Source organism: Canis aureus, chromosome 32 (genome assembly GCF_053574225.1).
Source record: "Canis aureus isolate CA01 chromosome 32, VMU_Caureus_v.1.0, whole genome shotgun sequence".
In the NCBI taxonomy this organism is placed as follows: Eukaryota; Metazoa; Chordata; class Mammalia; order Carnivora; family Canidae; genus Canis; species Canis aureus.
Window position 1 is genome coordinate 44,439,905 of NC_135642.1, and position 13,561 is coordinate 44,453,465.

Genomic DNA, 13,561 nt, shown 5'->3' on the forward strand with positions numbered 1-13,561 from the left:
CTCACCCCCCACCTCGTTTACTCGCTCTCTCTCAAATCAATCAATCAATCAATCAATCAATCAATCAATCTACTTAAAATTCAGCTCCTCAGTCACACTAACTATATGGCAGGTACGTAATAGCCTCATTTGGCTAGCAGCCACTGTAGTGGACAATACAGATATGGAAGATGCCCATCATTGCAGAAAGTTCTGTTGTAAAGCTTGCATGGGAAAGTCGTGATGAGTGATTTGAGGGAATAGTCAAATCAGAGAAAGTAATGTTTGCGCTGAAAACTCAGGGATAAGTAGAAATCGTCTAGATAATGTAGAGGCAAGGGAAGCATTTCAGAAGGAATGAATGAGCATTTGCAAAGATACTGAAGGAAGAAGAAGAGGATGATCTTTTTTAAAGATTTTATTTATTCATGAGAGACACAGAGAGAGAGGCAGAGACACAGGCAGAGGGAGAAGCAGGCTCCACGCAGGGAGCCTGACGTGGGACTCGATCCCCGGACCCCAGGATCAGACTTTGGGCTGAAGGCGGCGCCAAACTGCTGAGCCACCCAGGCTGCCCAAAGAGGATGAGTTTGATCCAGAAAGACTTCCTGTGCAGAGTCTGTGTGGCCAGATTAGCCCTACACGGGAGGATTCAGCCTTCCTTGACTGTAATAGGAGAAGCAAAGGAGAGTATGGGTGAAATGCAGATGGGCTTGTAGCAAAGTTTGTGGTTTGAGTTTGTGGCAGAAGGTGAGGATTTTCTTGTTCTGGAAGTTCTGTTTTCACTCTGAAGTGTAAGATCTTTTGAAAGCAAGAGGGAGAAAGGAAATGATGACGTTCTGAAGAGAATGGATAATGTATGAAGCAAGTCTTTGTGGAGAGTGAGCAGACTAGACAGATTTAGTAAGATCCTCAATGTTTAGTCATACCAAGGTCAGAGATGGAAAAGGCTGGCAGATGTTCATTATCCACCTCAATAAATTTATACATGAAGACACTGAGAATGGCACTCGCCTACTGAAAGACTTAGTGACTGTCACCACTGCTGGGGTTTGGCCAGTAGGAGTAACAGAAAACAGAGAGGGAACGTAGCATGTTTGCCAGGAAGTGACTATAATCGTGGCCTACAGAATCTATCACAGGTAAAAATGGAGATGAAACAACAGGGGAACGGTGTATGGGGGCGAAGTGGAGAGATTTGGGAGGATGTATGGTGACTATCTGTCAGTGGGCATCTTAAGAAAATACGCGGAAAATGGGATTGCTCAGAGTGAGGTATATGAAACAGACGAGGAAGAGCTGCGAAGAATACCACGCACACTTCACTCAGGAAAGAATCCGTGGTCTAAGTAATGAGTTTTATTTCCTGGTTAAAAGTAAGTAATTGCTTGTTGTCTAAGTAAATGCCATCAGCAGTGGCAGGCACTACTGTCCTCTAGTTCTGTGTTGTGCCACTGAGGACTAGGTTGATATTTATGAAGTGTCGTCAGCCGGAGGAGTGCTCTGTGAAGCAGTTCCCAATACAATAGTGAAAGTAACTTTTGTTTCAAACTGTTTAGTTTATATTATAGTCTAATTCATTGAAGTCATTCTTCCCTTTCATTTTGTATTGAAGGCTTCAGCGATTAGCTAAAGATCTTCTAAAACAACTGCAAGTACAGGACAGTGGCTCATGGGCAAACAATAAAGTTTCTGCTTTAGATCGGACCCTAGGAGAGATCGCTCGAATATTGGAAAAAAAGGTATGTAACTAATTTCTTGCCTTGCGTGGCCTTAATCTTTATGGTTCTTTCTCACTATGACAGGTCATAAGACTATAAGGCTGACTCTCAGTTATGCATTTCTTCTGTGTTTCCAAAAGCTGGTGCACCACTAGTGGATGTTTTTTCCTTTCGTTCTCAAACTGATGTTGTTTTCAGTCATTTTAATTGAAATCCTCAATAAATATGTTCTTTGAATCAGTCATATTTTTCCCCACACAAACAAAAATAAAATTATTTAACATGGAATCACAGTAATAAAAGTATACAGTTTTATGGCAGAAAATGTAAAATTTCGAATTACAGAACTCATAAATAACAACCAGATTTCCACAAAGCACCAGTTTCCTTACTGTCTCCAATAGAAGGTTTGGCAGTTTTCTTTAATGACTTAGAGTCATTAAATGTTCTTGCAATAGTTAAAAAATTCTTAATGATTTTTAAGGTATTTATTATTCAGTATAGAAACTTTTAAATGTACAAAGAAGAAATAAAATCCCTGTAATATCCACTGTTGACACTTTATTTTCTTCTTAACCTTTTTTACTGCACATTTCTTACATGAATTTATCTGGCTAATTTTATCATATTTTCTGGTGTCTTTAAAAATTCTGTATAACTAAATGAACATATTACAGTTTACACAATTTATATCACTTAGTTGGTTTTTAATTTATCTATTTGATGTAATGAGCATCTTTGTTTATTATTTGCATTTTTTGTGTGTTTTCTGGGTCTTAAATTTATAATATTTGAGACACATAAAAGACTGTAGTGATGAAAATAACCTGAATGTAATGAATACCTAACACACTGTGAATTCATCACCCAACTTAAAAACTAGACTGTTTCCAGTACATCTGTAGTTCCCAGTGTGATCCTTCCACACTCCATTCCTACCTCTGCTCCTTCTGAAAGAAATACTATACTGTATTAAAAGGATATCTTTTCTTTGTTTTTAATGTCTTTATTTCTTTATTACATAAATGTATTCTTAAGTAGATATTATTTAGTCTTGCTCATATTTGACCTTTATAAAATATCATACTGTAGACTTCTGTAATTTTTTCAATCAAAAGTAAAATTGTAAGTTTTATTTAGGCTTATAATTGTAGCTGTTTTTTATTTATTTTCTCTGTTGTATAGTAAGTACTTCATTGTGCTAATAATACAGTTTTTAATACATTTTCCGGACAAGGACATTGTTTTTCAGAATTGAATTCATTCGGAGTTGAATGTGTATGGGTTTGTGTGAGAGAGAGAGAGAAAGAAAATGAGCGATTAGAGACAGTGCTGCTCAAACATTCTTGTATCAGAGCAAATGAACCCATTTCTCCAAAGTGGGGAGCCTCAGACTTTAGTCTACATCAGAATCACTTAGGACTTGTTAAAACACACCTCTCCTTGGGTTTCTGATTCAGTAGGTCTGGAGTGAGTCCTAAGAATTTGTATATCACAGGTGACACTGACGCTGCCGGTCCAAGGATCAGATTTTGAGAATTGTTGTGCTTGTCTAGGGCATATGCCTCAGGGATGGAATTACTGCGTTCTCGGGCACGTGAATGACCAGCTTCACAAGGTAGTGTTCGGCTGCATTTTGCCATCAGACAGCACAATCCTCTGTAGGACTGAGAGCAGCGTATTCACTGAGGCATTGCGGCAGAGCCCCGAAGAGTCAGCCTTCCGTATGACGCATCTCTTTCAGAGTGTCAGCGAGTTCAGAAACTGGTAATTGTCAGACATGTGCTAGATGGGAGTGTTTGGAGGTTTGATAATACCTTGAAAAAATCCCTATTTTAAAATTAGCACATGCTGATTATTTTATTTTTATAAAGGGCACTTATACTTGAACAAAAAAGGGTTCACTTGAAGATACCACTGTGTGTACCTTATCTCATGAATATTGTTTTAGAGAAGTAATCACAGAATTTCTGAGGAAAAAGTAAAATGATCTGTATAAGAAAGGTATTCAGTATGAAAATCTAAGTAAAGTTATTTCATTCACAAAGGGGCGATTTTACTGCAATACCACTGATTCCTTATAATTTGGGGAAGAAAAATGTAGTCTGGCTCCCGGTCTAAATGGTCTGTGTCAGAAACCTTGCTGTAAAGCTGTCCTCAGAGTATACACTGCAGGACCACCTGAGAGTCTAAACTTACCTACAGTAAGATCCTTTTGCTATTTTTATAACTAAAATCCCTTTTACCTAGCCAAGACAGACTCACTTTATGTGGAATTCTGTTCATAGTGTTATACTGACATTTCAGTGTAATTCAGCTGATATTTATGATTTCAGTCTAGGAATTGTAAATAACCATTCCTTTTTGTTTGGAAAACTGCCTGGAGTAACAAAATCATTAGAGCCAAAGCCAAGTACCCAGTGAAGGATTTGAAGACAGCCTAGAAGTGACAAGGGTGGGACCGGTGGAATTTGGACATGTACTTACTGAGGAATGAATCTTGAGATCTTTATCCTCTTAACTGAGATCACAACACAGTGATGCTTGCTATTACTGCTTTGATACGGTTTTCCTTAGATACTTTTTCTAAAGTTCTGAGAACTACTTTAGAACCAACAGGTTAAACTTTTGTGATGCATAAAAATACTGTTGTAATGAAAAAAAATACTCTTACAATGAAAGAGATCAGGAAATTAATGAAGCATGAAAATTATAGTACATTTGTGTCATGTCCCTTCTGACTTTCTGGTTCTCTGATTTTGCTTAGAAACAGAGTTTGTAAGCTGTGTTGCGTATGTTATAATTTTTAACAAATTCCACCCAATTCTGCAAGAAATATGGTGGTCTAGATAGAGTACTTGCACCCACTCTACCAACAAAAATATCTAAAAATACTGGGGAAAATTTAAAGTAACTTTATTAAAAGCATCAAATTGCTAAGAAGAAATGGAGGAATTACCAGGTCAAAGAAAAAACAAGAATTTAGGAAGTTGTATTCAATTATAACTGAATCCCCCAAGAGCATTTGCCAGGCTGGCAAATGTAAGTTATGATTTGCAAGCCTCATGGGGTAGGGAACAAAAGTAAAGGCTTAAGGGCTGTCTAAGATATGACATCTAACACTTTTTCTGTTTATAAAGATAAGACCACCATAACCTATTTTGTAACATAATCATGAACCCTCTTACCCCATTCTCAGAGATTACAAAGAAAGTGCCTTGGCATAGTGCAGAAGTTATAACTATAATCCAGCTGTGGTCTTGCAGGCCAAATACACATCACCTGTATCATTTCAAATGGTGAATTGAATTTAAAGTAATCCCAGATTGATTAGGGGTGTCCATAGGAACTTGGCAGAAAGAAATGCAAGTCCTGTTTAAAGAAAATACCTTTATCCTAGGCCTCAGATAGTTTCTGTCAAGTAATTTTATAAGAACAAGTAGCCACAGTCGAAAAAATGAGGTGCAAAAGTAAATAAATCATTATGAGTAATAGCAAGCAGAAACTAGAATTGCAAGGCTTTTTAAATACCAGTTAAAGATTATAAAACTATGTTTTTTTATCTTTTAAAGAAATAAAAACCTTGAAAATATCTAGTTCTGGACAGAGTAGGTAATTCAGAACACTTCTCCTACTGATGCCAATTAATAAAGTTAGGCAAAATATAAATTGGAACTGAATGACTAACAAAGTAGTGAGGAATTACTGGGCTGAGATCTGGGAACATGCCATTTTGGGGTTGGGTACAATTGGTGATCCAAAAGAAGTGGATGAGAATCTGAGTAATACTTTTGACATTGTTGCAGAACTGGTGGATTAAAAATGTTGGAGTCTAGGACTATCGGTGGTAGGGCCTGGGGCAAAATCCCCATGTTTTGGGCTGAGATATTAAAGGGCTGCACTAGGTGAAAGGGTAGATTGGAAGTATGGCATTCATTGTACAGACCACAGCTCAACTTTAAATCATCTAGGTAGCAGCTGAAAAAAAATCACAATTGCCGAAAAACAAAAAAAGTAGAGTAATCTTGGATTGCTAACACCTCCAGGGGCCTAATAGAAGAAGTATATGGGAAATCTACTCTGGAGGAAGATAATATCAATCTAAGTTTCAAATTATTTCAACAAAATAAATTTCAAATACAGTGTCTGGCAGAGTAAGATAATTAAGCATATAAAGAGGCAAGACAGCATGGATAAAAATCAATGGAAACAGACCAACAGGGAAATGCTTACTGTGTTCAAGAATATACATATTATTTTCTAAAAAGTATAGCACATTTGAAAAAAATAGAAATTTAAGAACTGAACATTTTAGCAATCAAAATTAAGAAAACTATACATCACATAACAGAATAAACCCAATGAAGAGAAAATTCATATATTCTAAGATGGACCTACATGTGAAAAGTCAAAATAAACTTTTAGGAAATAACAAAGAAGAATATATTCTTGACTTTGAGGTTTTCACAGGACAAGGAAAAGACACAAAAGAAATTAACTGTATAGGGAAGTGATAAATTTGCATTAAAAATCAGAAATTTTATTCATCAAAAGACACCAGAAAAATAATAAAAAGACAATAGAATGAAAGAAGATCTTTATAACTCATTAAGAAATTGAATCCAGGGCAGCCCGGGTGGCTCAGCAGTTTAGCACCGCCTTCAGCCCAGGGGTTGATCCTGGAGACCCAGGATTGAGTCCCGCATCTGGCTCCCTGCATGGAGCCTGCTTCTGCCTGTGTCTCTGCTTCTCTCTCTCTCAGAATAAATAAATAAAATCTTAAAAAAAAAAAAAAAAGGTATCCAGAGTAGATAAGGAATTCTTACAAGTTAATAAGAAAAAGAGATGAACAGCCAGTAGGAAAATGGTTAAGATAATAGGCTTTCCCAATGCAAAGATAGTCAATCTCTTTAATAATCAGAAAATTACAATTGGGGGCACCTGGGTGGCTCAGTCAGGAATCTGCCTTTAGTTCTGGTCATGATCCCGAGTTCCTGGGATTGAGCCCCTCACCGGGCTTCCTGCTCAGTGGGGAGTTTGCTTCTCCTTCTCCCTCTGCTACTTCCCCTGGTTTGCCCTCTCTCACTCTCAAATAATCTTAAAAAACAGAAAAAGAAAATTCCAAATGAAAAACTCAGTGTGATACTGTGATTCATTTATCAGGATGGCAAAAATTAAAGACTGACAATACCAACTATTGGCAAAAATCTACAGCAATGGAATTCTCATGCACTGGAATGATATAAGTTAATGCTACCACTTTAAAAAGCAGTTTGTTATTATCAACTAAAGTTGCAGGCATACACATCATATTTTCCTTCTAGGTCTCTACCTTACAGAAAGCAATGCATATATGCACTAAGAGACATATATACAAATGGTCAGTAGCATTTTTATAATTACCAGATATGGGGGAAAAAACAAGTATCCATCAACAGCTAAATATATAAATTAGGGTGTATCCATATAACAGAATATTAGTCAACAAAAGAAAAATGAACTACAGTTGTAGTCAACAACACGGATGTATCTCAGAATGTTAGGTAGGCAAAACAAGTCACCAAAAAAAATATGTGTTTATGTGTGTACGTGTGTATATGTGTATACAAACATGTACATACATACACTGTTACAGTTCCAGTTATATAAAGCCTAAGAATAACCAAAGTCCATATATTGTTTTTGAATGTATATGTAGAAGGGAAACTATAAAGAAGATACAGAAAATATTTCCCATAAAAATCAGGATAATGATTATTAAGGGAGTTGGGAGGGAAAGGTGATTGGGAAGATTCATGTAGGTGGCCTCTTGAGTTCTTCTAGTCTTTTTCTTGACCAGATGGCAATTATACAATGTTCGTGTTACAGTCATTCTTCAATTTGTACTTACATGTTTTCTCACTTTCCTGTATGTTTGTTATGTTTCACAATGAAACCATATTTAACATTCAAGTTAAAATAAATTGCTCCAAAACCTTTTGTTGCAGAAATGTTTGATTATTTCAAATAAGAGTTTCTAAAACATTCTTATATATGCAAAGGCATTTTCCTTGTTTGTGCCATTTTATTAAATTTGGTCCAAGTGAGCATGATTTGTATTTTCATTGACTTTTTTCATTACTCTGTGATGATAAACATTACATTTGAATTTGGATAGTAACAGCATCCCAGAAGCTTTCTGTGGTTTATCAGCAACATGAGACATTTGTATGCTGTTACTGTAAGTAAACAGTTTAAGCAGATGGATTGGACATGGAATTTTTCCAATTGCCTTTCCTAACTTTTTTTTTTTTTAATCCTGCCAAACTTAGAGATTCAGCTGTGAATCTCTTGAAACTGAATAAGCAAACCTCATAGCTGATAGCAATCATAATTTGAACGGAATTGAGAGATGTCAAATCACAGTTGACTTTTTGATACCTATAGCAAACCCTGCCATTCTTTGGTGTTTTTAAAAATTATCTTGCAAAATTCCACCAGCAGATAACTGTGGAAGGTAGTAGAAAAGTACAAGCTCTTCCCAACCCTGTCCTTTTGTTCCCCTGCTCTTTGCCAACTGAGGTTTATGGCTATTTAACATATGCCTAGACTCAGAGATGAACCACTCATCCTGAGAGCTTTTTCAATCTAATTGTATTCAGAAAGTTGTGTTCAGGTCCTGCTAGACACTGCCTGTCCTTCAATTTGCATTTGGTTTTGCTTCTCTTATTTTCAGTTGGAATTATTCAGTTCAAGAATTCTATCATAGAAACCTCTGATTTTGATCCCCTCATTTTATTATGTTCTCAATTTATGTATTTATTTCCTCATGGCAGCTGATAAATAACTACACATAGCTTATATGAAACCCATATTTGAACAGAAGATGACAAATAAATCCTTTAGCCCAAAGCAAAATGAAAATATTTCTTATACCTTTTTCAACTAGTGTGTATTAGATGAGTGTAAGGAATGGAATTGTCACTTCAGGAATCTGACAAAGGTTTAATCTGTATATGGTTTCTATTTTTAAAAAGAAACAAGGAAAATGAAGGAGTGTTCATGTATTTTATCTTAGTGGTTACATAAATGTATGCAGTTGCCAAAACTCATCAAACTGAACACCTAAATCTGCATTTTATTATATGTTACCTATATCTCAGTAAAACAAAACAATTAGATAATAATGATTTCAAAATAACTTATATTATTCTTTAGATGGTGAGGCTTGCTTTTATAAAAACATACTGTTTTAGTCGTCTCGAAATAATTTATTGTGGCTTTGTAAAAAGGACTCTTTAAAAAATTTTTTTTAAAGATTTATTTGAGAGAGAGAGAGAGAGAGAGAATGAGCATGAGCAAGCAGGGGGAAATGCAGAGGGAGAAGGAGAGAGAATCTCCAGCAGACTCCCCTCTGAGCATGGAGCCTGATGTGGGTCGATTCCACAACCCTGAGATCATGAGCTGAGCCAAAACCAAAAGTCAGATGCTCAACTGACTGAGCCACCCAGGCGCTGCTGAAAAGGTCTCTTTTATTAATTTTAATTTTAATTTTTGAAAAGGACTCCTTTTTTAAAAGATTTTATTTATTTATTTATTCATGAGAGACAGAAAGAGAGGCAGAGACACAGGCAGAGGGAGAAGGAGGCTCCTGCAGGGAGCCCATGTAGGACCCGATCCTGGGACCCCGGGGTCACGCCCTGGACTTCGGTAGACGCTCAACCACTAAGTCACCCAGGTGTCCGGAAAAGGACTCTCTCTCTTTCTCCTTTTCTTTTCTTTTCTTTTCTTTTCTTTTCTTTTCTTTTCTTTTCTTTTCTTTTCTTTTCTTTTTTCTTCTTTTCTTTTTTCTCTTTTCTTTTTATCTTTTCTTTCTCTCTTCTTTTTTCTTTTCTTTTCTTCTTTCTTTCTTTCGCAAAACTATTTTATTTTCCTACAAAAATAGAAGTTGTAAGTTACTCAACTTTTTTTTTTTGTATATATTTTTGTTGGAGTTTGATATGCCAACATATAGCATAACACCCAGTGCTCATCCCATCAATTGCCCCGCTCAGTGCCTGTCACCCAGTCACCCCAACCCCCCGCCCACCACCCCTTGTTCGTTTCCCAGAGTTAGGAGTCTCTCATGTTCTGTGTCCCTTTCTGATATTTCCCACTCATTTTCCCTCCTTTCTTCTTTAAGCCCTTTCACTATTTCTCATATTCCCCAAATGAATGAGACCATATAATGTTTGTCCTTCTCCAACTGACTTACTTCACTCAGCATAATACCCTCCAGTTCTATCCACATAGAAGCAAATGGTGGGTATTCGTCCTTTCTAATGGCTGAGGAATATTCCATGTATCCATAGACCACATCTTCTCTATCCATCATCTTTCAATGGACACCGAGGCTCCTTCCACAGTTTGGCTATTGTGGACGTTGCTGCTATAAACATCGGGGTGCAGGTGTCCTGCCGTTTCACTGCATCTGTATCTTTGGGGTAAATCCCCAGCAGTGCCATTGCTGGGTCGTAGGGCAGGTCTATTTTTAACTCTTTGAGGAACCTCCACACAGTTTTCCAGAGTGGCTGCACCAGGTCACATTCCCACCAACCGGTGCAGGAGGGTTCCCCTTTCTCCACATCCTCTCCAACATTTGTGGTTTCCTGCCTTGTTAATGTTCCCCATTCTCACTGGTATGACGTGGTATCTCATTGTGGTTTTGATTTGTATTTCCCTGATGGCAAGTGATGCGGAGCGTTTTCTCATGTGCTTGTTGGCCATGTCTGTGTCTTCCTCTGGGAGATTTCTGTTCACGTCTTCTGCCCTTTTCATGATTGGATTGTTTCTTGGGTGTTGAGTTTAATAAGTTCTTTATAGATCTTGGATACTAGCCCTTTATCTGATACGTCATTTGCAAATATCTTCTCCCATTCTGTAGGTTGTCTTTGAGTTTTGTTGGCTGTTTTCTTTGCTGTGGAGAAGTTTTTTATCTTGATTAAGTCCCAATAGTTCTTTTTTGCTTTTGTTTCCTTTACCTTCCTAGATGGATCTTGCAAGAAGTTGCTGTGGCTAAGTCAAAAAGGGTGTTGCCTGTGTTCTCCTCTAGGATTTTGATGGATTCTTGTCTCACATTGAGATCTTTCAACCATTTTGAGTGTATCTCTGTGTCTGGTGTAAGAGAATGGTCTGGTTTCATTCTTCTGCACGTGGCTGTCCAATTTTCCCAGCACCATTTATTGAAGAGACTGTCCTTTTTCCAGTGGATAGTCTTTCCTGCTTTGTCGAATATTAGTTGACCATAGAGTTGAGGGCCCATCAGAAAAGGACTCTTTTAAAAGCAAATGAATTAGTTATAAAAACTTGATGAATATTGACAGTGTTTGTTTATAGGAACATCCTCTACACAATTTGTGATATTTTCTATTATGATTATAAAAATTAACATTTGTACAAAATAATGAATAATTATAACAGCAAAAATCCCAGTGATTAGTTGAAAAATACATTGCTAACATCCTAGAACACTGACTATCCGTATTTATTTTGCCATTCATAGTATTTCAATAAACAACTATTGCTTTGACTTTATTTTACTTTTCTTTATAGTTTGATTCCCTAAGAGTATGTACATGGATAATATATGTTCATTTAAACATGTCTGGTTTTGAACTTCATGGAATGGAATGCTACTCTCTAATTTGGTGTCTTGCCTCGATCAGGATTATGTATTTAGGAATTTATGTTATAGAGGCTTTTTTCAGTTGCTGTATACTACATCATTTTACCACCTGCTACAATGATACCTTCTCCATTCGGCCATTGACGGGCACTTGGGTTGTTTTTAATGAAAAAGTATGGTTCTATCCTGATACTCATGTGCAAGGATTTCTCTAGGTGGTGGAATTCTTGGGTCATGAGGTATGTATATCTTAAAATTTTCTTGATAATGCTACCTTGCTTTCCAATTAACATACTACCAGGAGAGTATAAAAGTCCCATTGCTCTTGTTTTCTAACACTTGGCATTACCAGACTTTTTAATGTTTGCTGATATATTTTTTAAGATTTCATTTATTTGATAGAGAAAAAGAAAGCGTAAGCCGTGGTAGAAGGAGAGGGAGAAACAGGCTCCCTGCTGTGTGGTTTTACTATGAATCTCTGTTGTCTGATCGATTTAGGCACCTATTTGTATTTATTGACCATTTGAATTCTTCTCTTGTGACTTGTGTGTTCTCAAATCTTTTGCCCAATTTTCTACTAATTTGTAGGAATTCTTCATATGCTCTGGACAATAGCTCTAGCTCATTCAAATGTATTAAAGGTATCTACTCCTATTATTCAGCTTTCTTTTTACTCTCTTTTGGCTCTTTTGAAGAAGTTCTTAATTTTAATGTGGATATATTTATCAGTATTTTATGATGAATAGTTATTGCTCTTCTTTGTAAACTGTCTTCCTACTCCAGAGTCAAGAAAATCTTTTTCTGTATACTCATCTTGAAGTTTTATAGTGTTGTCTTTACTTTTAGTTTGCTATCCCCATGGAATTAATTTTTCTGTTTATTGTGATACAGAGGTTTAATTTCACTTCTTTTTCCCAGCTGGATGCTTAATTTCTTGACCACCATTTATTGAAAAGACCAGTTCTCCCTACTGTTCTTTGGTATCTCCTCTATCATAAATCAGAGGTTTGTAAATACAGTTGTTTTTCCTAGTTTCTCTGTTGTTGTACTTTATTCTCTTTCCAGTCATCTCTGATATGCTCTTAAAACCATCCATTAATTTCATAATTTTAATCACATTATTTTATTTTTCCAGTTTAGAAAGCCTACTTTTCAAATCTGCTGTGTCCTTTCTAATAATTTCTTGTTATTTACAGATGTTTGAAAATTTACCTTTTATTTATAACAAAGAAAAAATAATTATTTCAATAGTCTGTCTCTGATAAACCCAGTATTTCATGTCTTTGAGTATATGTTTACATTGTCTATTGTTTTTCCATGATCTTTCTTATGATGTCTTGTTTCCTTCTTAACCTCTTAATTTTTCATTGTATGCTACTCATAATTGTTGAGAAATTTTGCATCTATAGTCTGCAGTTTTCTAGTGATGTCTTTGTCTAGTTTAAGTGTCTGGACAATACTGCCCTATTGGAACGAATTGGGTAGTATTTCCTCTACTATTTTTTTTTTTTTTTGAAGAGTTTGAGAAGGATTGGTGTTAATTCTTCTTTAAATGTTTGGTAAAATTCACCAGTGAAGCCAATTTGGTTCTGGATTTTTCTTTGTTGGGAGATTTATGATTCCTGACTCAGTCTCTTTACTTGTCACAGATCCATTCTGATTTTCTATGTCTTTTTAAATCAGTTTTTGTAGTTTGCGTGTTTCTAGGAATTTGTCTATTTCATCTAGGTTATCTAACTTGTTGGCACATATATGTTGATCATAGTAAATTCTTAATAATCCTTTTTATTTCTTTAAGAACATTAGAACAACCTCAAATATTTTTGATTTTAGTCATTTCAGTCTTTGCTTTTTTCCTCAGTCTGCCAAAAGTTTTGTGAATTTTGTTGAAATTTTCAAAAAACAACTTTTGGCTTCATTGATTTTTCTTTAATCTTTTAAATTTCCTTTAGTTTTGGGTTGGCAAATGGATATGGTTTGCTCTTTTCCTACTTCCTTAAAATGTAAAATTAAGTTACTGATTTGAGATCTTCATGGGTTTGTTTGTTTGTTTTAAGGAAAATAAATTTCCCTATGAGCACTGCTTTCACTAAATTCTGTAAGTTTTGTCTTTTCATTATTTCAAAATATTTTCTAATTTCTCTTGTGATTTCTTTTTTTGACAATTATTTCATTTTAATTCTAGTGTAATTAACATAACAGTGTTACATTACTTTGA

The 13,561-nt window shown here is 35.8% G+C and overlaps 1 protein-coding gene across 8 annotated transcripts in view; it reads left to right on the forward strand.

Annotated features, from left to right (window-relative positions):
• The window catches only part of SCAPER (S-phase cyclin A associated protein in the ER), a 421,844-nt gene that overhangs the window by 205,255 nt on the left and 203,028 nt on the right, over nucleotides 1–13,561 (forward strand). For all 8 annotated transcript variants that reach the window (XM_077882048.1, XM_077882050.1, XM_077882046.1 and 5 more), the window contains one exon: nucleotides 1,595–1,721. In XM_077882048.1, coding sequence (XP_077738174.1) covers nucleotides 1,595–1,721 — 127 coding nt within the window. The remainder of the gene's footprint in view (nucleotides 1–1,594; nucleotides 1,722–13,561) is intronic.